Source organism: Calliopsis andreniformis, chromosome 12 (genome assembly GCF_051401765.1).
Source record: "Calliopsis andreniformis isolate RMS-2024a chromosome 12, iyCalAndr_principal, whole genome shotgun sequence".
Lineage (NCBI taxonomy): Eukaryota > Metazoa > Arthropoda > Insecta > Hymenoptera > Andrenidae > Calliopsis > Calliopsis andreniformis.
Window position 1 is genome coordinate 20,207,811 of NC_135073.1, and position 23,162 is coordinate 20,230,972.

General features: G+C 42.4%; 3 protein-coding genes across 5 annotated transcripts; 1 reads left to right on the forward strand and 2 right to left on the reverse strand.

Annotated features, from left to right (window-relative positions):
- Window positions 1-865: 865 nt before the first annotated feature.
- Hk (potassium voltage-gated channel subfamily A regulatory beta subunit hyperkinetic) lies at window positions 866-6,218 on the reverse strand. 2 transcript variants are annotated; one of them, XM_076389372.1, is made up of 9 exons: window positions 6,083-6,218; window positions 4,715-5,043; window positions 3,364-3,577; window positions 3,037-3,164; window positions 2,680-2,886; window positions 2,481-2,578; window positions 2,285-2,341; window positions 1,941-2,147; window positions 866-1,855 (listed from the first exon to the last, which is right to left on the reverse strand). In XM_076389372.1, the coding sequence occupies exons 1-9, from the start codon at window positions 6,205-6,207 to the stop codon at window positions 1,754-1,756; spliced, it is 1,467 nt and encodes a 488-aa protein (XP_076245487.1). In that variant the 5' UTR covers window positions 6,208-6,218; the 3' UTR covers window positions 866-1,753. The 2 variants fall into 2 exon arrangements, with proteins under 2 accessions (XP_076245487.1, XP_076245486.1); XM_076389371.1 differs by having other exon boundaries at window positions 1,941-2,150.
- Window positions 6,219-10,348: 4,130 nt separating this feature from the next.
- On the reverse strand, window positions 10,349-17,007 carry Zyd (sodium/potassium/calcium exchanger zydeco). Of its 2 annotated transcripts, none has more exons than XM_076389374.1 (8): window positions 16,913-17,007; window positions 12,754-12,927; window positions 12,306-12,493; window positions 11,940-12,180; window positions 11,593-11,718; window positions 11,227-11,442; window positions 11,021-11,122; window positions 10,349-10,839 (listed from the first exon to the last, which is right to left on the reverse strand). In XM_076389374.1, exons 1-8 carry the CDS (start codon window positions 16,959-16,961, stop codon window positions 10,496-10,498), a joined length of 1,440 nt encoding a protein of 479 aa, XP_076245489.1. In that variant the 5' UTR covers window positions 16,962-17,007; the 3' UTR covers window positions 10,349-10,495. The 2 variants fall into 2 exon arrangements, with proteins under 2 accessions (XP_076245489.1, XP_076245490.1); XM_076389375.1 differs by lacking the exon at window positions 16,913-17,007 and adding an exon at window positions 14,246-14,296.
- A 1,156-nt stretch (window positions 17,008-18,163) lies between these two features.
- On the forward strand, window positions 18,164-22,060 carry LOC143186026 (sodium/potassium/calcium exchanger 4). Its single transcript, XM_076389389.1, has 9 exons — window positions 18,164-18,415; window positions 18,990-19,217; window positions 19,334-19,521; window positions 19,713-19,860; window positions 20,064-20,165; window positions 20,262-20,315; window positions 20,479-20,688; window positions 20,867-20,968; window positions 21,566-22,060. Exons 1-9 carry the CDS (start codon window positions 18,274-18,276, stop codon window positions 21,901-21,903), a joined length of 1,512 nt encoding a protein of 503 aa, XP_076245504.1. The 5' UTR covers window positions 18,164-18,273; the 3' UTR covers window positions 21,904-22,060.
- The last annotated feature ends 1,102 nt before the right edge of the window (window positions 22,061-23,162 follow it).

Below are 23,162 nucleotides of genomic sequence, written 5' to 3' on the forward strand. Positions count from 1 at the left end.
ACGTAATGTATATGTGTGTATATTTGTAAGCGATTCCGATGATTTCTCGAAACGTGTCGCAGCACCGTGGTTGCTGTAAGGACGGTTCTCGTTTAAAGAAACGCTCACAAACAAAAACGACGATACGAAAAATAAGTGTAGAGTAACACGATGATAGAGCAGTACGATCGATGAATTTCAAACTTACAATTCCTGAAATTCACATGTTCATATACACTATCCTGGCTATCCATTCGTTCATTCCCTTTATGTATAGCTGTGTTATAACTCCTATTTATCCGTTTCACGTACAGCCTCATTCTTTTCACTTACCACCGTTAATACTTTCCTATCTCTATCTACTTATGTACATACATACTTATCTATGAACCTCGACTACGCGTAGCTATCTACTTACCTATCTATCCGTCTACGTAGGTAATCTATCTACGTAGTTGCGCGACAAACCTCCCAGCTAGTTAACTCACTGGCTGCTCAATCTTCGATAACGAACGGCACGTCAAAACCTATACATACGTGCTTATGTACATGGAAAAACGATCTATCAAATGTTTTTGATACGAGATGGAAAAGTGCGACGATAAACGTTCGCATTAACATTATCATCAAAGAGAAATCGTAGACGACACATGCATTTTCGAACAAATATGAAAGAAATTGAACTTGACTCGTCGCGACGCGACGGGACGCGATGCCACACCTTGAAATCATTCTTCGTTGCTTCGCGCACATGGTGAACGCAGTAATGAAATGTGCCATTCGATTTCGGACAATGGTTATCTTCGCACGTGAACAAGAACGTGTACGCTAGAACAAATTTAGCGTGTCTGGAGTTTCGAGTGGTAAATGGCAATAAACGGCAGAGTGAATTTTCCAGAGTTGAGGAACGTATGTATGTATACAATAGGTACAGTGATATAGCGTTCTCTACAGCCGCAACGAAGGCGCTACATCATACTATATGTATATGTATAGCTTGAATGAACACTTGACTTTAGTGAACCGTGGGTGAAGATTCAACTCGTAGACTTGTAGAAAATCTCGATAGATCGTTTCTTTTCGACGAACAAGTACAAGTGCAACGCGATACTCGAATCGCGCGTAGCATCATTCTTGTCCCTTCTCTTCATTGTACGTACGTATGTATGTATGTATGTATGTATCTATGTATGTATGTGTGCGCGCGTGTGTATGTATGTATCTATGTATGTGTGTGTGCGCGCGCGCGCGCGTGCATGTATGCATGTATGTATGTACGTTATCTGAAAAGAAAGTCGCAAAACGGTATATATCGGTTATATATCCGGTATGCGTGAGTGACGATCACATCTGTTGTATACCCGCAACTTGTCATTACTTATCGAATGTGTTTGTATAAATGCAGTCGTAGTCGTAATCGTAACCATAAGTATTGTCGTCGATTCTTTTCTGCATAAACGTTCACACCGACAGCTGTTGAAAAGCAAGTAACGCGAAGGCAGATATCCTCGGGTTATTCCTTTCTGGCTCGGTTTCTTTTCTTTGGAATTGCTCGTGTTTGGTTCTGCCTAATCCAAATCGATTCGATCAAGATCAAAAGGTAAGTGTCAACGTACGTGAAGGTGTTAATTCGTTTTCATTGTATCTCGCAAAAAGGTAATTTGCCGGTTAGTTCTTTGGTTTGCTCTTGATCTTGGCTATTAGCACCTTCGCTCTTTGGACTACCTCCATCTTCTAAGGAGCCCCCACCACTTCCGTGGGGGCAAATTGATTGTCATCTGAGTGCCAAGGTGGAGATCATCGGAGGTCGTGAGGGTTTGTTGTCAAGAATTCTTTCGATTTCGTTCATTATGTTAGCATTCAATTTTGGAATTAGCTGCAAGAAAACAGTTGAATCAAGAGGTTTCGCTTTACCAATCAAGACGCATAGTTACGATATTTTATACGAGTTACATACGTACCTGCAAGCTTTGCAGACTCTCGTACAGTTGATCTATATTTGATGCACCGAGGAGAAGGCACTGAACACTTTCATTCTTTAGGGACCATGCAATGGCTAGTTGTCCAAAAGAGCAACCGAGTCGTTCGGCGAGAGCACAAACGTCTCGCAATTTGTCCGAATATTTTCGTGTCTCGTCATCTGCAGATTTCTCTTTCCAGCCATATTCCTGCTGAAACACGCGGAAGAAAACCCGCCAGTACTACAAATTGCTACGTATTCGGAAACCTATGCGTTCTTCCTGCTCACTGCCTACTTATTACGGTATGCGATACGGAATAAGTAGGTAGGTATTTAAACACCTACCTCTTTGTACAAGGACTGCGTTTCATCCTCCGTCCAACTGAACGACGAATATTTATTCTGCGAATGTAATCGTTACGTTATTGTTATTTGTCAGGAAAAACTCTCCGCTCTTTTCCTTGCTATGTTATTCGCAATGCGCGTTACGCTTAAATTCTGTTATCGCTGTCGACTCTACAAATATTTCAATGCGAGTTACCTTGTAAGACGATCTCGATAAAAAAGAGACTCCATAGTCTTCCGGTTTCGCAGAAACCATGCCAATGGTAACCGTTGACCATGTCATCAGACCAACTCCTGCAACGACAAATTATCTTAGCGGAGGACTGTTGGATTTTTCAATACTGCACCGAGTGTCGCTATTCGATGTCGTTAAAAAAAAGTGCTGCATCAATTACCAATTTTGTTGTACAACTCCGGCATATAAAGTTCTGGCTTTTCCCTGTAAAATAAGTGATACTCGGCTTGTTCTACAATCGGTGTGACACAGTTAAATTGACGACAATTCGAGTAAGCTTCCATAATCTCGACAGGAGTCCATCGAGATGTTCCCCAGTACATTACCCATCCTTTGCTTATCACGTAATTCATAGCGCGTACTATTTCTGAAAGAGAAAGAGAAGGATGAAAAGAAAAGAAAGAGAAAGAAATGGATAACAAAATGAAAAATAGAAGAAAGATCGTGCATAAACGTCTGGAACGTGTACGTATAAATGATTAGGTAATTAGTGTAATTTTGTGATCGAAGAACAAACCTTCCATTGGGCACATTGGATCGACTTTGTGAATCATTACTATGTCGATATAGGAGAGTTGCAGCCTAACCAAAGACGCTTGCACCGATTCAATGATGTGCTTGCGCGATAATCCACGACCCTCCGCTCTATGGAAGTTTCATTTCTATTAGTATGTTTGATATACCTGCGCTATATTATATTAACCACCCCGTCGCTTGGACACATTATATTAACGATCATTCGTTCAATTTTCGTTTCTTAGAACCTCGATCAAAGTCCCATTACCTTTTACATACATATACATACATAGATACGAAATATAAATTTTTATGTAGTCGTACTTACTTGGTGTTCCAATATATCTTGGTGGTAACGACGTAGCTCGAACGATTCCAAGCACGTCGTAATAAAATTCGTCCAAACTGGATTTCCGCTCTGTGACCACTGTGGGCTTCGCTCAGATCGAACACGTTTATTCCACTATCGTAGGCAAGGGCGACTACAGCCTCGGCTGCTTCCTCGCTACTGCAACCTCCTATGCCGAAAGTCGTCCATGTACCTACACGTGTAAAGTAACATTATTAAACGACCTCTTTTCTCGCAACAAATGCGTACAAAGACAATTTTCCAATCTCTTCAACGATCGCAGCGTCCCGATTTCGACAGCTTGCGTTCGTTTCTAAGTACCTGCTCCACTGTTCCGTTATGCAAGATGGACACAGCTCGACAATGCGCTCGATACTATTCTTTTACGACTTGATCGATACAATTATCTTCAAAATGTCTTACTATTTACTTCCGCTAAAGCACACATTCTGACATTACTTTTTCTCTTCCAACACGTGTCGTTTTTATTTACCATTTTTGCCATACACCGTTGTCCGTTTATACATAGGATATCTCTTTCGTTTCTTCCTTGCCATTTACCGTACTTTTCTCGCTGTACACGTCCCTTTCTTCTCTATCTTTATGTTTTCTTTTCTTTTCCGTGTTCGATCGTTCTTATTCGCATAAAGCGACACGCGAAGACGTAGGTATATGCATATGAAATAAATCAATTTTCTAAACCAATGCTTCAAATCGCGGTATACCTGTTGCAGATCGACGTTAGGATTTCTACAAAACTCAACTTGCAACATCAAACGACGGCGCCGAAGTAACTTGTTATTATTATAGTTTCTAGGCCCTTAGCCCTTGGTATTTCTGTATGATCCCTTGTCAACTCTGACCTTGTTACGACGTAAACGCACATAAAAAAAGCTGACATGCATACCTATACCTACAAGTGGTAGAACACAATGTAAAACGAAGCATTTATGGATGTGGATATGGATATGTACACCCGCAAAAGAACGAAGGAAAGAGCGATGTAAGTAGATAAAAATGTAGAAGGTAAAATGCGCGAGGGTATGATTATCGCTGGAACGTGGGAAAAACGTTAGGTTCACGATTCGTTTTGATTCGTGAGTAGCTGGGTAAGTAGGTGTAGCAGGTACGTATGACGTACAATTGGAGAAGTATTATATTTAGGAGGTAAATACACATATAGGTACATAGGTGCAGGTGTAAAACGAAACGAAACGAAACGAAACGAAACGAAACGAAACGAAACGAAACGAAACGAAACGAAACGAAACGAATGGGTAACCGTGATTCTGTTTGATTCTACAAAAGTGGGGGAAAACATTCAGCGTACCTAATCCAACATTGGAAACACGTAGACCGCTTTTGCCCAAGTTGCGGTAGCGAATACCTGGCGAAGGATGCTGTAAGCGTTGCGCTTGTGCGGCAATGCAGTTAGTCAGTAGCTGTTCCTTCGTTCCAGCAGTATTGCTGCAATGCACACCAGTATCCACGCCACCGCCACCACCGCCGCCGCCACCGCCACCGACGCCACCACCGCCACCACCACCACCAGCACCAGCACCACCACCACCAGCACCAGCACCACCACCACCACCACCACCACCGCTACCACCGTTGAATTCTTCCATACAATCCAGACTTGCTATAGGTGCACGGCAGCTGCGCATATAAAATATGCAATGTATTAATAGGCTACGATCGATGAATTGCTCGATACAACGACGCAGACCTTTCTAACTATAAGTTTGTCGCATATCTTTCTCGTTAAAGTCCACGTTTACCTACAGATATTCGTATCGAGTATAGACTGCAAATAAATAAAAAAAAAAGTTCCTTAACGAGTGTTAGGTAAGTTAATATTAGTTTACGTTAAAGAGCGTTTATCGTGTAAAAGTTAATTCGCACAACGTTACATGTACGTAGATGTAGTAGAGATATTAGTATTCGCAAGTAAGAAAGAAATTGTTTTCCTCTAAAAGTTGTGAAATTGGCTTCCACTTCGTGTGTACTTACATACACACAGGCGTACGGACATAACGAAACAAATAGACTTTTTAAAATGAAAAAGTGAATAATTGTCAAAATAAAGAAATAGAGATACCATTTACCTATCGCTCTATCGATGGTAATGCTTCTGTGACAATTATAATAACGATAGTATCTGCTCGCTATAAACTTGCCGCTATTTCTGCTATTTCTTTGAACTATTTTTCCGTTTTCTTTCAGTCTTTCTTTCATTTTCGAATAACTAGAAAGGAGTCGTAATTACGCATCAATCGTTTTAATCGAACGAAACGTTCATCTTAATTCTATAGTGTCGTTGCTGGTATAACGAGCGGCGAAGTCATAGCGAGTAAAGACTGCGTACTCGGTCTTGATCTCGGTGATTATCGCATCGCATAATGATTTCATTCTCTTTGTTCTCTTTGAAACAAGAGGTAGGCACGACGACGTAAGTAGTACGCAAACATCTCAATACGAGACAGATGCGATTGCACATTTCGTTATCGTAGAAACGAAATAGGTACATACGTATGCACTGCGATAATTATTCGAGACTTCAGGGATCTCGATGCAACTATCGTGTACATAATATGTAGATATCGACGTTGTTTCGAGAAGGAGGATGGGAAGGCGAGAAAAGAAAAGAAAAGAAACGAAAAGCGAAGAGTTATCGAAACGATAAACGAGTGCTTACCGATAAATAGTTGGCAGCGGATAATAATCTTCATCTTCCATGCTACTGTTCGTATTAGCGTTGTTATTCGTATCATTTCCAGCTGCGGAGGTATTGCCAAGATTGCACAGCATTAAGCGAGACATGATTGTGTATCTCGAAATATTTCTCTACGAGAAGATTTCAAATGCGTTCAAAGGAAGAGAAATTTTGCGAGAAACGCGGTTATAGAAAGACCTGATGGATCGATCGAGCAGAGCGTAGGTAGAAGATTAATGCTCATATTCGAGGAGCATGAGCATCATCGTTAATAGCGTTTTCAAAATCCTATACATCGTAATACGGCATCGATCGAATCGAAAGGACACTGTTCCATTTTCCGCTCAACATTGGTTTAATACAAGTCTGTACCGTAACAATTAGTATATTTGTACGATCAGATTTCGATAGAGTAGAAAGGAATCGACTCCCTCGTGCACAAGTATCACTTGCTCGTTAAACGTACATCTACATTAAAGTGGTTCAATTCAGTTTCAGAATCGATCTTTCTTATTGCGCATACATTATATGTATAGGCACTAATTTCCTTTTTCTCTTTCGTTAAATTTATGTTACGTTATTTAGGCACACTGTCAAGAACGTAAATAGATACTTTTCGCAACTATTCCGGTACGTGATAAGAAAAACGTTTGCCGATCCGTTTCACTAGGTTCGATCACAGTACCGTTCGCAAAACGTGACACGGAACGTCTTTTCTAAAAGCTACATTTCATCGCGTACAAACGAACGTCGATATGGTCGATATGATGAGTTTCGATATGTGATCAATTCTTTGCGGAAGAGAAGCAGGCGTGACGATTATTGCCTCTGGATTAAACGTTCGTAGCGTTCACCAATTGCCACCAAATGCCTCTCTATGAATGTTCATTGATGCAAGGGAAAACCTTCAAGAAGCTTCAACCTTCCTTAGAGCTCGACGATGTTAATTCGGATTTGGATCTTCGAATATTCAAGAATCTCTTCTCTTCGATTTTGCTTTGAACCAGATATCTCTCCTGAAACGTCGTTTTCGATCTTGAGCTCGACTCGAGGAAGTGCCAGTACCAATTTTCGTCGGTGATTGCATAGACGTAAAAATGATCCTTCTTTCGGTCGATGATTTTCTATACTTAGGTATCCTCTCTAGTCGTAACACGGACACGAGTATGTTTCCTTAAATAATCCTCCTGACGTGTTCGGATCACAGTAAGATAGACGAAATGTAACGAATGTTGGGAAAAGAAAAACACCGAAACGCGAAACGGAAAATTTGTAAAAATGTAGGGATATTCTATCGTAGAGACGGCGAGTGTTATACCTCCTACGTGGTAAGCAACACTGCACAACTTCGATACACTGCGACTCCCTCCATCTCAGCAGCAAGCACGAGTTTGCGTGATTCCTCGTGGCTTCGTGTCTTCGTTTCTCTGCGAGATTCCGAGTATGCGTGCGAGTGAGCGAGCGAGCGAGCGAGTACCACGCGCGCGCGCGCCTCCGCGTTCGCGCAGTACCACCAACATCGCTCCGTACACCTTGATCGCGACTTCGTCCCCTAACAGAGGGTTGCGGTTCAGGGTGCTTTCAGAGCGCATGACGTTACGTACGTCGCATTCAACGCATTCAACGCATTCAGCGCATACGCCGCATTTGCCGCATCGAGTCTCTCCTCGGGTTATATCTTCTGCTCTATACACCTCTCACCACCCCTCTGCTTAACTCTCAACAGCAGGGTAGAACTGTGTTTTCTTCTCTCAACGCGCCCACGTTCGCTCTTCTTTCTTCCATACGACACGATATCATGCAAGGAGAAGAAAACTCTCTATCTCGTCGTTAGCCGATCGCATCGTTTTCCTCTTAAATCTGATCGTAAATGCGATTCGTCGCAACTGTCGATCGATACAGTTTCTCCTATTATCGAGAAGAAAAGAAACGTTTTTAAATTTTTCTATTCAAGCTAACAGAGGGAGAGCTCGTTTCAACATTCGTAAGATACCTGTATACAGACTGTAGGGTATAGTCGGCGAGGGTAATGGGATTAAATAACAGGGAACGTGGAATGTTTCGCGAATAGAAAACGCAACGGTAACAGTTTCCGCGACAACGCCGCATTGCGGATCCAACGTGGTGACGTGCAACTGACCCCTTCCTGAACCGTTTATGACCGCCCACGTTGTTCGACCTACCGACCTAGTGCGCGCTCGACCTACTGCCGCTCAACCCAGGAGGACCCAGCTGTTCCGATCTAGTCCCTTTCATTTCACGCTTCACCCTCTGTCGCACGTTGAACACTGTCAGTCACGCAACGCGCAAGTGGCACATATGCATATCGACTAGCCGTATTATTCTTGCGGACCAGCAAATCTTTCTCCGATCGAAGTTTTTCGTTACTTTCGTATACGTACGTACACCTACCTAATCGACACCGATTTACACGAACACAATTTTCGCATAACTTCTCGTAGGAAAAACGAACACACCCTCGTTGAAGATCAAAGAGAACGCGATCGCGTCGCTGTCGTGTTCGAGAAAAAAGAACGAAGAAGCGACATATGCAAGTATGTATGTATGAACATACGTACGTACGTATGAATGTATGTATATACACAATGTACGCACATACATGCATACTTACCTACCTATGCAAGGGTACACATACGTACGCATGCATAATTGTCAGGGGAACGAGGCAGTCTACCGACGATTAGCGTTTGTTACTTTACTTACCTCTACCAAAACTCACTCAGCCACGATCCGAAGCGTTTCTGTTCCTTGCTGGAGCGAATCTGCAACCCGGTAGCGATCGTATTCACTTCTCGGGTTCTCTAGCACAGACTCTCTCCTTCGTTGAAATCTTGCCAAAGGTCGCGAAAACATAGATTATGATTGCCAGCATTCGACTACATCGCAATCACTGCAATTCGTGGACTAGATACGCTGAGTCTCATCAAATTATACGCGGTAGAACGCGTAGGTGACTACAATAATTTTATTGCAATACTTTTGCGGGTAAAATAATAACGAGATTATTTCTCCCTTTAATAACTTATTACAGTACTTTATTAAACTTGTTAAGTTCATAGATTACCTAAATATACGTTTTGCAGCGAGTTTTCGGCACACGCAATGTATTTTATCAAACAAATGTGATGATCTGTTCAGTAACGATTCGGCGCATCATGTTCGTATTATATTCTTCAATAGTAATTTTCATGTTTCAATATCATCGTAATCATCGTAATCAACTGCCGCCAACGATCGTCAAAATTTTACTCGAGTCGAACGCAAGCATCTGGCTATACCATGTGTACAGTATGTACGTATGCACGTATCCTATGTACGTATGTATGCACGTATGTATGCACGTATGTATGCACGTATGTATGCACGTATGTATGCACGTATGTATGTATGTTTGTATGTACGTATGTACGTATGTATGTGCGTATGTACGTATGTACGTATGTATGTATCTATTTATTTACGTATCTATGTATCTATGTATGCATGTATGTAGACATGCCCACCATAGGTATGAACATAAGAGAACATGTCTATAAAAGCGGCAGTCTTTCCACGCTATCGTACGTACGATCGGACATTTTTGTTACGTTCAGTTTTCGATCGTATCTACGTTCACGGTGTTTTCCATCGAAATTTTAGACTCTGTTCTCGTACAACTACTTTTCCACAATTAGTTTTCTTCCGTTAAACGAACATGTTTTACGTTGACACAGAAGCGTATACACGCATCCGAATGCGACGCGACGAATATCTTTAATTTTGCCAGAAGACAAGATCTCCGCGTTCGTGATGTTTCGTTTGCTTTTCACTTTTTTCCCCATTCTTAAACGTTACGCGTTGTCCGTTGTAACAAGAGTGGCGAGACAATAGCGTAAGAGAAAATGTACAATAGTTGAACTATTAGTTAAGGATTGGAAAGTTAGTAAGTCGATTGTTGTATTGTGAGAACAGGAAAGGGGTAGTGAGGGGGGGGGGGGGGCGGTGGGGTTGATAGACAGATAGATGGACAGAGAAAGAGAAAGAGGGCAGAGGGAGAGAAAGGAAGGAAGATAGAAAAATAGAAAGAAAGATAGACAGGAAAACGATAGTAAAGGAGAAACATGAAGAGAAAAAGTATAAAGTAACGATCGGTTTAGATACAAAAGTATGCATCGTCGGTTTGGGTTAGGTTACCAAAAAAGGAACGGTACGATATATTAAAGCCTCGAGGTGTGGAAGATCTCGCAGAGGCAGTACGAAAGAAAAAGTAGATTCGCGTAATATAAAACAGTATTCCTCGGTCCACGGTGTCGCTCGTAAGTTCGAGAAAACGAACGACGATCAACTAAACCGTACTGAATATTATTAAACGTTTTCTCTACTTTCGATTTCCTATCACTTGACCGTCCTCTGGCACGTGGGCAAATTTACCCTAAAGAATACATTGAGCTCTATCAGCGACGCTAATATAAGGAACACAGCGTACATACACAAACAGGCTCGGCCTACTTTTCTATCGAGTTGAAACTTATTCGAGGCGAAAGCGATATATAGTAACATCAACGTTGACAACAGCGATATGGCGCTGTATTCAAGTCCACCAGAATTGATACTGATGTAATGTTTTCCAGGTTGCGTCGGTGAGAAGGAAGATTTAATTAGCCACGGTAGACCCAGGCACAATAATATGTCGAAAGTGTTCGATCCTATCGAGTTGCTAATACCCATTGAGCCGTGTCCTAACACAAAACAAATCGATCGTAAAATTTCATGTATTATTATTCGATTATCGTGTGCGAATTCGACGTTATCAGCTCAATTCACGGATAGTATTCTTCCTTATCGGTTTATCGGTAGTTATCTACCGTTATTGTCATTATCATTACTATTATCATTATTCCTGACGATGCGTTACTTTACCTTGTTTCGCTACTATTACACTCGATACAGCTTCCGGAACGCTGGTGCCAGCTGCGAGAAAAGTAATACCCATCACGGAATCCGGTATCTTCAACGTGTCGCCTATAAAAATGGAATAATCTTGACCGCTTGTACAGAAGGAGAAAGAAAAATAGAAAAAAAGAAATGTCAATATTTGTCCATGCCCTAGATCTCTAGCTTTTTACCAATTATGGTGATCATCCATGCGACAACGTAGCTCAAAGATCCGATCCAAATGATGCACATCAGGAAGGTAATCGGAAACCAATTCTTGAATCGCGGTTTTTCGCAGTCCGGTATCGTGCACATGAATATCAGATGAATCGGCCAAGTCATGATCCAGGCAGTCTTTCTTATCCAACCTGCGCGTGCAGGCCAAACTAGTAGCTCATATTCGTAATCTACGTAGGACAGAAAGACATTTCGTACATACGTAATGTACATACATTCACTAATGTGCGTTTACTACGAAACGAGAGCAATCGAAGAAACAAGTACGTATCGGTAGTACGTAGGTAGGGTAGTTTTGAAAATGAAAACTCTTCGCTTACTAGGATCGGGATTCTCTTCTTGCGTCTTCGTTCCTCCGTTTTGTAACGGTACATCCGTGTGTTCAGTTTGATCACCGGTGGGTTGCACTTTATCGGCTCGAGTTAAACGAATTTCAGTACTCGTCTCTGAAAAGAGATGATCTATTAAGCTACCCAAATGGCATTAACTCGTACAGGTGAGATGCTGCCGAGCAAAGGCAGCTATTCGGCAATAAAATATTGGTACGGAATCGACTGAGTCGAACTTGCGTGGTAAAATAGATATACGTATGCATACATGTACGTTCTTTTTTAACAGAGTAGGTACGTATAGACGTATTCAAGATAAAAAAACATCAAATTTTCACCTGTTGCGAGTCGGTGATCGTCCGATAACGATTGATCAATATTATGCGTACGGAATCGTGTGCATCGCTGGAACGATTTATCCCAATACATGACGGCAATGTAGACGATATAGAGTAATACAAGCGCTAATGCCTCGTACCATTCTACTCGCTCGTCGTGTATGATACATATTAGGATAGCGACCGTGACGCCATAAGCGAGACAATCTCTGCTGACCGGCCACCAGTCCAGCGGAACAACCTATTAGAAACGAAAATCAATGGAAAACGAACATTTTCGTACGTTCGTCTTGACGCATCGGACCGCGTGTGTCGCGATACGCGACGCACGGTGCGTTCGGAATCGCGTTCAACTCTGAAACATACCATTCCAGCGCCAATACCGCAACAAGCCGGTACTGCGAGGATATTGAATACAGCCGAGCCTACTATTGTTCCGACACCGATGTCACCTTCAGTGATAAATGTGCCAATCGCATTTACGAACAGTTCCGGTGCAGACGTTGCCGCTGCCATAAAGGTAGCGCCCGCCACGTCCTTGGACATCGAAAGTGCTGAAATTAACAAAAAAATAAGAAGTAGTTCGAAGATTCGAAGAAACGTACGTAGGTACCTACATACCCTATTGCACCTATGTACGTACCACTATGTATACCAACAACAAGTTTACATGCAGCGATTCATTCCGTAACAGTGGATGGGTAGAAAATAATAGAAAGAGGAGTGGTTTAAGTATCTCGTAGGTGTACGTGACTCGTACTCGAAAATGATGCCGATCAAGGTAGCTAAGAATCTTCTTTGGAATCATTCTTACCGTGACAAATTTTCTCCACCGCGGGAACGAAAAACTTGTCGCATACTACTGCTAACGCGATGAATAGATAAAGCGAAACGATTATGTGTACAACAACAGCTCCACCTTGTCTCTGCTGCTCATCGAAAAGGTCGTGAGGAAAATCTTCTATCGCTGGGGGTGTGCAATTTATACCTGAAATATGGTAATAATAATAATCAGTGGGTACCAAATACAGAGAACCCGCGCAACGTGTTCAAGAAGGAAACCCCAATCGATCTCGAGTGGTTCTCGACGTAGCTGTCGGTTCTAAAAAGAAAAATATACAGATAGCACTACCGGATAAGGTGATTAAATTGGTCGACGGAGAGGGGACAAAACACGTCCCGAACGGTGCGTTAACGTAATCTGTAATTTCGATTTTCGTTAACGTCGCCGACGGTTAGCGTCGCATCATGCCGCGTCGCTGCACATCAAACGAGGATGGCAAAATTAACAAACACGAGATAAATGAAAGACTTAGAACTTCGCGTTTCACATTCTTCGATGCAGTGGTAACAAAATTCGTATTTCCAACACCAGATCGATAGGGACGATTTTACTTCGATCGGTAATCTCGCGTTTCATCGTTAATCGATTTCGGACGAATCTCCTCTCACGCAACAGATTCATCGTAACGAAGCTGCATAATCGTTACAGCACGATCGAACATAATAAACGTGAAACATACGTTGGCCTCGGACGAATCATGATAGTCGTTCGCACAGTCGTTCGTTTCGACCACCTACGATCGACGCAGAGACTGGAATGGAGTTCACCGACCTTCGTTATCCATCCAGCGAATCTGTTCTTTTCCTTAGAATTTTCTTTCGATCCGCACAGCAGACGTCATCGTGTTCGGAACGGTAAAGGTTACCGGTGACGATGGTGGCCGGTGGCGTTGATCGTACGAGTTCATCGATGCGATTACAATACGTGCAATACCTGCTCGAAGTGGACACGAACACGACGTACATAACGTATGGAGGTGTTCGTTCGTCGTTAACGTTCCACACTCTCGAATCGACATTAGTAGTATATATAGTACGTACAATTAATTGCTAAACGTACAGTCGTTTCCAATACATCATCCCCGCGCACACCTTTCACGTTAAACAGTCGAACGGCGCCTGTCTTCTTCGCTAGAATTTCAAACCCACGTATCAAAACTCCGATTCATTCGCGAAGAGGGATAGAGGTAATCGAACATTCATTTATGCTTGTGAGAAAGAAAGAGAAAAACGAGATCGAGGAAACGCGTAGCAACATTTTCTCTTTTCGCATTATATATGCGCGTAGATAGGTACCTACATGCGCGTAATCGAGACGAAACGGTGTTACCAGTCGAAATCAATCGATCAGAGAGGCGAGAAAAAGCGAGACGGACGACGCGCACGATTCTCACTCTAGTCGGTTCGTACGGAACCTTCGTCACGCAATACAGTACTATGTACTTATGTACATGTATACGTACCTATAAGATAATACCTACAACAAGTAGGACAAACAGAAAAGGCCTTATCGATTAAAGTAGCCCATATCGGTTTCAATTTTGACCAAAAAACATTTCCACGTTCCCATCGCTAAGTGTTCATCGAAATTCCACGTTGAGTCTTACGTTCACATCGACCAGAGAGACTCGGCGCTCGTTGATGCTTTTCGGTACAAATAATCCTAAATCTGCGTACATTTTACCGAAGCAAGTGTATCTTACCAACGTCAAATATCGACGTTTCTTCGAGTAAAATGCGTCTCTATCGAACAATTCGGTATACGGTGTATTGTATACCGCGATAGATAGGTATATCCGTAGTTTTCGATTTTCTCAAGTTCGAACTCGCGCTGAACAACGCACGCATACGTACGTACGTACGTACGATGTATACAACTACAAGCCAATTAAAAATGCGTTCGCTTAAATGCACAGATGGATCGTATGGATGCGTATACTCAAGTACAGATGTATACGTTCTCAAGCAACGATCATTTCAGTTCGATTTACCAACCTTGCCATAGTTCCGCACATTGTTCTCATTTTTGCATTCGGTTGATTTTTCTCGTATGATTTCTTACCGTCGACGTAACGGTGCACGTATTGGTGTCTCGCACAGGTTACACAGCTGTATAGCTGATGTGACTTCCTACCGATTAAGCAACCTAAAGAAGTTAAATTGCTCTCATTCAAGTTGGCAGAGGAGATGCCATTCATGTCTAATGTACGTCGTATAAACTAGATATAACTTGCGGCTCGGCTATTCGGTGTCGAACAGTTTCATTTCGTTGAAAACAAATGACGGATATCGATTCAGTTTTCGATTATGCACGAATCACTCGGTCGTTAAACAATAAATTGGCAATTTTCTCACACGCAGCATCGTTCGCAGCAGATCACAGAAAAATCGTTAATCCTTGCTACCTAGTTAGTTATTTACCAATCAAGTGTTGCGTTCTGTACGATCCACATCTCTTCGTGATTTTTCACGTCAGATTTAACGCTTCGTTGAACGCTAGAGTTAACGTTAAATCAGTCTGAAAACCTTCCGAAACTTTTAGAAACGACAAATTGGGACGGAAGTTACACGGTTCTTACTCTCACCGTCCGAACGTCTGTTTCTTCGTCGCGCGTCGAGTTTGTCGTTCAGTAGTAAAATCATTTCATTAGAAAAATGATTATATCGATAGATATAGGCGCGTAGAACGTAAGAAGAACGATGCATGCACGTCGATTCTCGCGCCACGTAGCTAAACAGCCATGTACATTTAGCTATTTACTATTTATTAAACGTAAGAGCATCGAAAGATCTTCATCACCGGTTAATTAGGATACGTTACACGAGAAAGAAAAAACTCGACTCGAAATAACGTGACGAGGAATGGAAGGAAGGAGAGTCGTAGTAGGAAAAGAAGGGATTGAGAGGAGAAGGTGGTTGGGTGGGTGTTGAGGGGGAGAGAGAGAGAGAGAGAGAGAGAGAGAGAGAGAGAGAGAGAGAGAGAGAGAGAGAGAGAGAGAGAGAGACAGACAGAGACAGACAGAACGAGATAGGGGTTAAAGAATCAAATTGAATTTCGTCTATAACGTTTAGGATGCTTTAAAAAATTGCCATTAATATGTGCCAATCAAAGCGTAGAAGATTCTATCGTCCTTTAAAAGCAAAGTCGGACAATCGTTCAATGTATGTTCTACAAACATCTATCGATGTCTCTCGCGATGCTTTACGTTTTAGTAGTCGGTAGCTCATATCTGATTCGTTTCGAACAGAAACCTCGTGTTTGTATTCCGCAATGACCACTAACAACTAAATCACAGTTTAACGATACGCAACGCTACACGACACACCTGTGTGCGATCTATTTTTAAATTTAAAATGCACCATTTCTCGGCAACCCTTGTGCCCTTGCCTGTTGACTCAATCGATCTCGCAACTTGTTGCTCATTTTTGTCTTTTTTCTTTCCATCTGAATCTGCCTTCTCCTCCTTCTCCTCCTTCTCCACCTCCTCCTCCTCCTCCTCCTCCTCCTCCTCATCCCCCTCCTCACCCACCTGTCCTCCTACCCGTCCTCTCGTTCTTCCTTATCCTTCTTCTCTTGCATTTTCTTAACTTTTATCTTCTACTTTTTCTTCCGCAGTTGCCGCCAACGCTAATGCTGTTCATCCTGGTGTTTCTCCTCCTTCTTCTTCTTCTTCCGATTCTGCTCCTCCTCCATCCCCCTTGCCCACCACCATCTTCAGTCCTCCTTCTCTTCCTTCTGATCCTCCTCCTTCTCCTTCTTCTCCTTTTCCTCCTCTTATACCATCTCCTCCTTTTCCTCCTCTTATACCTCCTCCTCCTTCTCTCCCTGTGTTCCATCACCACCTCCTGTTCTCCTCCGCCTCCGCCTCCTCCTCCTCCTCCTCCTCCTCCTCCTCCTCCTGCGCCTCTATCTCCTCCTTCACCTCCTGTTTCTCCTCCTCCTCCTCTTTCTTCTCTTTCCTCGTCTCCTCCATCTCGTTCGATTCTTCAATATCCATTCTTTAATATTAACCAGTTGAATCTGCCACTATCCTCGAAACACACCCCCCGACTATTCCGATATCAAACGATCCCGATTTATCGTGTAACGCATTGATTTTCGATAATACTGAGAATATATTCGAACGAACCTCCTCCTAAGTCAGACGTATCCATGTTGTCAATCCCGTTGTCACACATATACTACATTAACAACTACTCCGAAGTCCGGCAGCGTTTGTTGGAATCGCCCCTCCCTCTAACTCTTCTCTTCTCATCTCTCACGCATCGCGCCTGTTGAATCGTACCGCGGTCAAAATGCGAAATCGTCATTGCGCTAATCGTCGTTGCGACTTCCTTGAAAATTGAACGCGATGTCGCCTATATTTGGATCGTACCTACTCGTCGATAAGTAAACGATGTACCCACGGTAATTTTACGTTTTTTTCCCTCCTTTCTTCTCGATATTTCGACTCATCATTCACAGTACCTACATATCGTTATACTTGTTTATACGTACCTACTTGTACTCCTGTATCTAGACGGTACGCGGTAATAGGTGGATAGCTAAACGATAAGGGGACATCTTCTTAGCACAGGTAGGAGGTGTATAGATACAGCCGAAGGATCGAATAACGAAAAGGATGGGAACAGTGGTTGGAACGACGCGAATGCGAGGAGAATAAAAGTAGACCAGTGGGTAAGAGCACGAGATAGGCGAGCAAGATTGAAAATATGTAATATCTGCGCACGTGACTCTTTAAAACGATTACAGGAACGATAACGAAAACAGTGGAGAAACCGCAGCTCGTTGCAAGTCGTAACAAGAACGTAAACGACGAACGACAAGCAATAATGTCTCTACCTATGTACACGTAACAGTACGATATCTAATAGATAGGTAGACGTGCCTAATAGGCATAAGAAGGTGTAGCCGATACCCGTTAAGGAGAATAACGATTCCGATTCGGCTGTTCGCGGTTGTCGGAAAAAGGACGTTTCATAGCTGCGAACATATAGGTACATATACATACATACGTGTAGGTACATACTACATACATACAGATAGGTACAGATTGCTTACCTATAGGCAATATCTACGTATGTAGGTATCATCTATCTCTATCGGTACATAGGGTACGCATGTACTGGCATTCTGGCAACTAACAATCAGACTGGCGTATGTGCGCAACGAACGACGTCGAAGGCGATACAACGGGTATTTACCTATTTAAATAGCAGGTAAGTACGTATTCGTCGTTTCGGTGGCAGGAACTTTCCTTTTGCTAAAGATTATCAGTAGCGGGGTGTCTTGGCTCGCTTCACGTACAATATCTTATCTGTGTAAAGTCAAAGCCGATAATGTTCGTAAATGAAAAATATCGACGCGGTATATCGTTCGACTCCGCGAATCGAAATCAGTATCCTAACGAAACGGCACGTCGTCGCATCGTCTCGATTCGATCACCACGAAACTCACGTCTTCAGCTAACAGAGAGATATCGATTTTGCGATGGCGCGAAAACACAAGCGAACGATGGGCTACAAAATATTTTCGATGATCGCCATTTCGATGATGTATTTGTTGTTTGTAAATACGTTGGCGATACTCGATCCGAACAGTACTGCAACTGCGAATAACACTATGGACACGCGTAAGTCTCGTCTTTTCAGTCCCGCACGTTACGCTTTCCTTTCGTTTCCTCTCACTTTTCCTCCCTCGGTTCATCGTCTACAGAAACAAAAACGAAACGATACTTTCGCAGCATTCGATATTATTAAATTAAGCGCCTTGTGTACCTACACATACGTACGACGCGACGCAGGCACGTACCTATACCTCTTCGACTTCAGCTCGCAAACAATTTCCTACATTCCGTTCTATTAAACGAACAGCCAGTTGCTAATTACCAGCGACGAACGATGGTCGAGACGACGTCGTCGTCAGACGTCTTCGCTAAATCGTTCGACAACTGTACGACGACGTACACGCGTAGAGAAAATCCAACGCGCGTAGGTCGTACGTGGCACCTACGAGGAGTAGGACGAAAAAAGAAACAAAAAAAAAAAAAGAAACAAAACAAAAACAGTAATACAGTCTCATAGATTACGCACCGTCATGATCTAAAAAAAAAAAAAAAAAAAAAAAAAAAAAATAAAAAAAATGGGTGCACGCAGACACGGTAGTGTACGGATTTAGTAGACGCATATTCTTCTTCAATCTTTAAGGGCTTCGGAAACTCTTACAATTCGAATCGACCTCCACGGGAGCCGAAAAAAACGAGACGAATTGTATACCAGCAGCGATCGAAGAATTTCCTTCGGATGGCCTGACGCGAGAGCAAAGGCAATCGGGATTTATCGTCGTGCACTTTGTAGTAGCGATTTATATGTTTCTACTACTCGCTATCGTGTGCGACGACTTCTTCGTGCCATCGCTTAAAAGAATTTGTGACAGTAAGCTCAACTATCGCAGTTATTCAATACGAATCGTATTAAAATCGGCAGAGCGCGGAAAGCGGCTTTCCGATGCGAGAACGGTGCGAAAACGAGTACACGTGTTCAACTTACAGACATGAGCGTAACCGAGGATGTCGCAGGTGCGACTATCATGGCTGCGGCCAGTTCTAGTCCGGAATTGTTCATCAACGTCGTAGGAACTTTCGTCACGCAAGGAGATCTCGGAGTCGGCACGATCGTTGGTTCTGCCGTCTTCAACATATTAGCCGTTCCTGCTTGTTGCGGTTTATTCGCTAATCAAGTGAGAGACTACTTTCCGATCCTGCGTACCTTTCGTTCTTAACACGTATCGACAATGTTTCATTATTCACGTTCATCGAAAGAAAGACCGCATTTCATTTCATTCGCACGGGCTACGCGAGGGCACAAGAAAGAAAGAAAGAAAGAAAGCAAAAAAAAAAGAAAAAACATACGAATAAGATTAATTTCTAGGTATTGCGGTTGGAATGGTGGCCCGTGACCAGAGATGCCATCGCGTACACAATTACGGTGGCATTATTAATTTTAACTTTGCGAGACGGTCGTATCGAATGGTACGAAGCACTAATTCTCGTTATTTTCTATATTTTCTACATTTTGGGTAGGTACACGACCGACTTTAATCCAATCCTTTTAATTTAATCGATCAGTCGAATCGACCAATTCGTTCTACTACTAACTCTATTTACGCGAAAGGAATTAAAATAGTTCTCGATAAAATTTGGATTTTCCGTTGTTTCGTTACACTTTCTTTTTTTCTTTTTTTTTTTTTTTTTTCGTAATCTCTCTCGTTTATCGTTTCAGCAATGTGCTTCAATCGCCACATCAACAAGTTCTTTCAACGTCTATCGATCAGGAGGAACCAGTACAAAAACATTTCCGAAGAGAGTCCTTTGATTTCCAACGGTACGAACGCGCGAACCGTTTCATCCTAAGTACCACCTTTTAACGTTCTTTAATATTCGTAATTTCGTATTCTGAAGATTCGTTCTGCCGTTTCAGATATCGTTAAGAACGCGGACGTATCATTTTTCGATTCGAGCGAAGAAGAGTCGTGTAAGTACCTACCTACCACCTACGTACTCTACGTACGCATAGATACCGATCTATTACGCGGAGAAACGTTACGCGTTCGAACAGAAAACACACGTACGTAGGTATATCTGTCTAGTTGCACGAAACGTATTCGTAAAACAACGTATCAACGTATGTGTTTCAGCCGACATCGTAAACATAACCAAGTGGCCGAATTCTGCGTGCGAAAGAATATGGTGGGTGTTGACGTGGCCGATTAATTTCGTACTTCTCGTTACGATTCCCGATTGTAGAAGAGACTCGTTGAGATCGTGGTATCCTTTGACTTTCACGATGTGCATAGTGTGGATCGCGACAACATCCTACATAGTGGGATGGGTCATCACCGTAATCGGTACGTCGTATCGTATCACAGAAACAACACTGTGCAATAGAACGAATATTTCGACGTTCCCTATAACGACGTTCCCGTCACTCGGAGTATCATTATTTTTTCACACGTTCACGCACGGCCAGTCGAAATTAGTCATCGTTTCCTTACGTTGCGTGACAATGGATCGTTATTATTTCAGGCGATACGCTTAGGATCCCTGACTCCATAATGGGATTGACCTTTCTCGCCGCAGGAATGAGCGTACCAGAAGCTGTGTCGAGCGTTATCGTTGCAAATCAAGGTAGGTCCGCGGGTAGTTTTTTTTCGGATCCTTCCGAACATCGAGTTCGTCTCGTCGTTCGTCCCGCTAACCGACGCCAAAACATACCTACCCTACTTACATCGGTCGAAACGAATTCTCGTTCGGGTACGTCTCTCGAAACGATGGACGACGCGACGACTACACAGGCTCGTCGCGACTCGTCGCGGCGACAATCAGATTAGCAATCTATAAACGATGTAATCGTAGAATATTAGATACGTATCTAACTATCAACGATAATTTGCCCTCTCGTAAAAAAGAAAAAAAAAAAAAAAGCAGAGAGTGGTTCGCGACAACTCGACACGTGGCGTCGTCGCGATTGTGTTATCAATTATTCGTTCAACCTCGGATTTTTTTTTTTTTTTTTTTTTTTTTTCCTCTCGTTCCTAATAGATATACGACTCACGCGGTTTCGCTCTTCGCGCGCGTTCGTATTTTCGACACACGCAGATGTATAAAGCGTTCTTTCGCACCTTCGCTTCGAGGATTACCCCCGGGGAATTGGGATCCATCGAACGGTTCATCATTCTTCCGTCTCTCTTCTATCTTTTTTTTTGTTCTTTTTTTTTTTTTCAGGACACGGAGCCATGGGGATAAGCAATTCTATCGGTTCGAACGTGTTCGACGTGTTGCTCTGTCTCGGATTACCTTGGTTTCTAAAGGCAACGTTCTTTCCGAAAACACCTAAGGAACATTACGTGAAAATCAATTCGCAAGGCTTCGTGTACAGTGCGACATCATTATTCTCTACCCTCACCGTTCTTTACGTGTCCCTTGTAATTGGAAAATTTAAATTAACTCGAACCGTTGGGATCGTATGTCTCATCACGTACGCTATCTTTTTGGCGTTCGCTTCCGTTCTGGAACTTAGCTCGATCTTTGTCGTAAATTTGCCAACATGCGACAATTATTAGCGATCGTTCGTTCCAGCTAACAGCTACTCCACGCAACAGTGAATTCTCAGACTATACCTACAGGTACGCGGGAGATTTTTCGACGGATCGTAAGCAGCAGCGCGTTGTCTCGCAACGTAACAATTATCTTACTCTTTACGGAGTCGTCGACACGGCGCTGCAAGTACATACATATTCGTCGAGTCTTTATAAGCATCGGACGTACGTACGTACGTAAGTACGTATGTTCTTTCGGGAAACGAACAACACATTGTTTTTTTTTTTTTTCGCAGAAATTCCCGCCGAATAATAATTTAAGTATCCTTTTTATTTATCTAAACTGTCTAAAAATTTTTTTTTTACGCATATACGTCCTCTTAAATCTTCGTACGTACGTAGATATTAGCCGTCGATATAAAGTGAAATTTAGGAGTTGGCATTCTTTCGTAGCAATACATAACCCTAGTTTGTATCTACATGCATACGTACACGTATACGCACACGCACGATTGAACGCACTGCGTCAATGGATATCTATTTGCGCGGTTTAGAACGACTTCATCGATTAGAACTATCGTAAAATCTGTAAACTTTTATCGCGTATCAACAGAATGCAATAAAATTGTTAGTTTTTCTGTTTCCTAGCAGATGCATTTCTCTCTCCTCCATTTTTTTTTTTTTTTCTTTTTTTTTCCCTCTAACGGCTTTAAGTGGATCAATTACTTCCGAGTCGATAAAAGAGGGTGCTGCACTAAGGCTACGAACGCAATCGTGACACTGGTGGCACTATCTAGCAGTGCTGCCGAACAATTAAATCGAAGAATCAGTACTACCTTCCTTGACGAACACAACCAGATATGTAGATTCTTTAGAGATATCCTACATATCGTTACGGAAATATATATATATGTAAAAAACAAAGAAAAAGGTGTCGAAAGGGTTATATATCTTAAAATAACGTTTTAAGCAGCCAAGGAATGGACAACCGTGAACTACGTCTTCATGGCACAGTCCTTTTTTTTTTTTTTTTTTTTTTTTTCCCCTCATAGTAAGTAAGCTGTCCAGAGACGTGTAGGTACGAACCAGTTCAACTTGGCAGAGTTCAGTACGAAATTGTCGTAAGGAGACGTGTCAAATTGCGCGGTTGCTTCTAAATGAATGAGTATGATTATTTATGAAGAAATTGACCATTCGGACGAAGGAGAATCACTGCACGGGTGTCACACCTAGAATCAAACTGTTTGATCGTTCATAAAGCGCTGATTAATCGAGGTAGCAAC

Bases quoted from the DNA above. Each gene is read 5' to 3' on its own strand.
- Hk (XM_076389371.1), bottom strand. From the start codon at position 6,207: ATGTCTCGCTTAATGCTGTGCAATCTTGGCAATACCTCCGCAGCTGGA. The intron at 3,578-4,714 runs GTACGCTGAATG...TTACACGTGTAG, and splicing joins TGTTTCCAATGTTGGATTAG to GTACATGGACGACTTTCGGC. The intron at 2,151-2,284 runs GTAGGTGTTTAA...CGCGTGTTTCAG, and splicing joins CGCAGTCCTTGTACAAAGAG to CAGGAATATGGCTGGAAAGA.
- Zyd (XM_076389374.1), bottom strand. From the start codon at position 16,961: ATGTGTGACAACGGGATTGACAACATGGATACGTCTGACTTAGGAGGA. The intron at 12,494-12,753 runs GTAAGAATGATT...TGTTAATTTCAG, and splicing joins GGTGGAGAAAATTTGTCACG to CACTTTCGATGTCCAAGGAC. The intron at 11,443-11,592 runs GTAAGCGAAGAG...TGTCCTACGTAG, and splicing joins AGAAGAGAATCCCGATCCTA to ATTACGAATATGAGCTACTA.
- LOC143186026 (XM_076389389.1), top strand. From the start codon at position 18,274: ATGGCGCGAAAACACAAGCGAACGATGGGCTACAAAATATTTTCGATG. The intron at 18,416-18,989 runs GTAAGTCTCGTC...TCAATCTTTAAG, and splicing joins GAATAACACTATGGACACGC to GGCTTCGGAAACTCTTACAA. The intron at 20,969-21,565 runs GTAGGTCCGCGG...TTTTTTTTTCAG, and splicing joins CGTTATCGTTGCAAATCAAG to GACACGGAGCCATGGGGATA.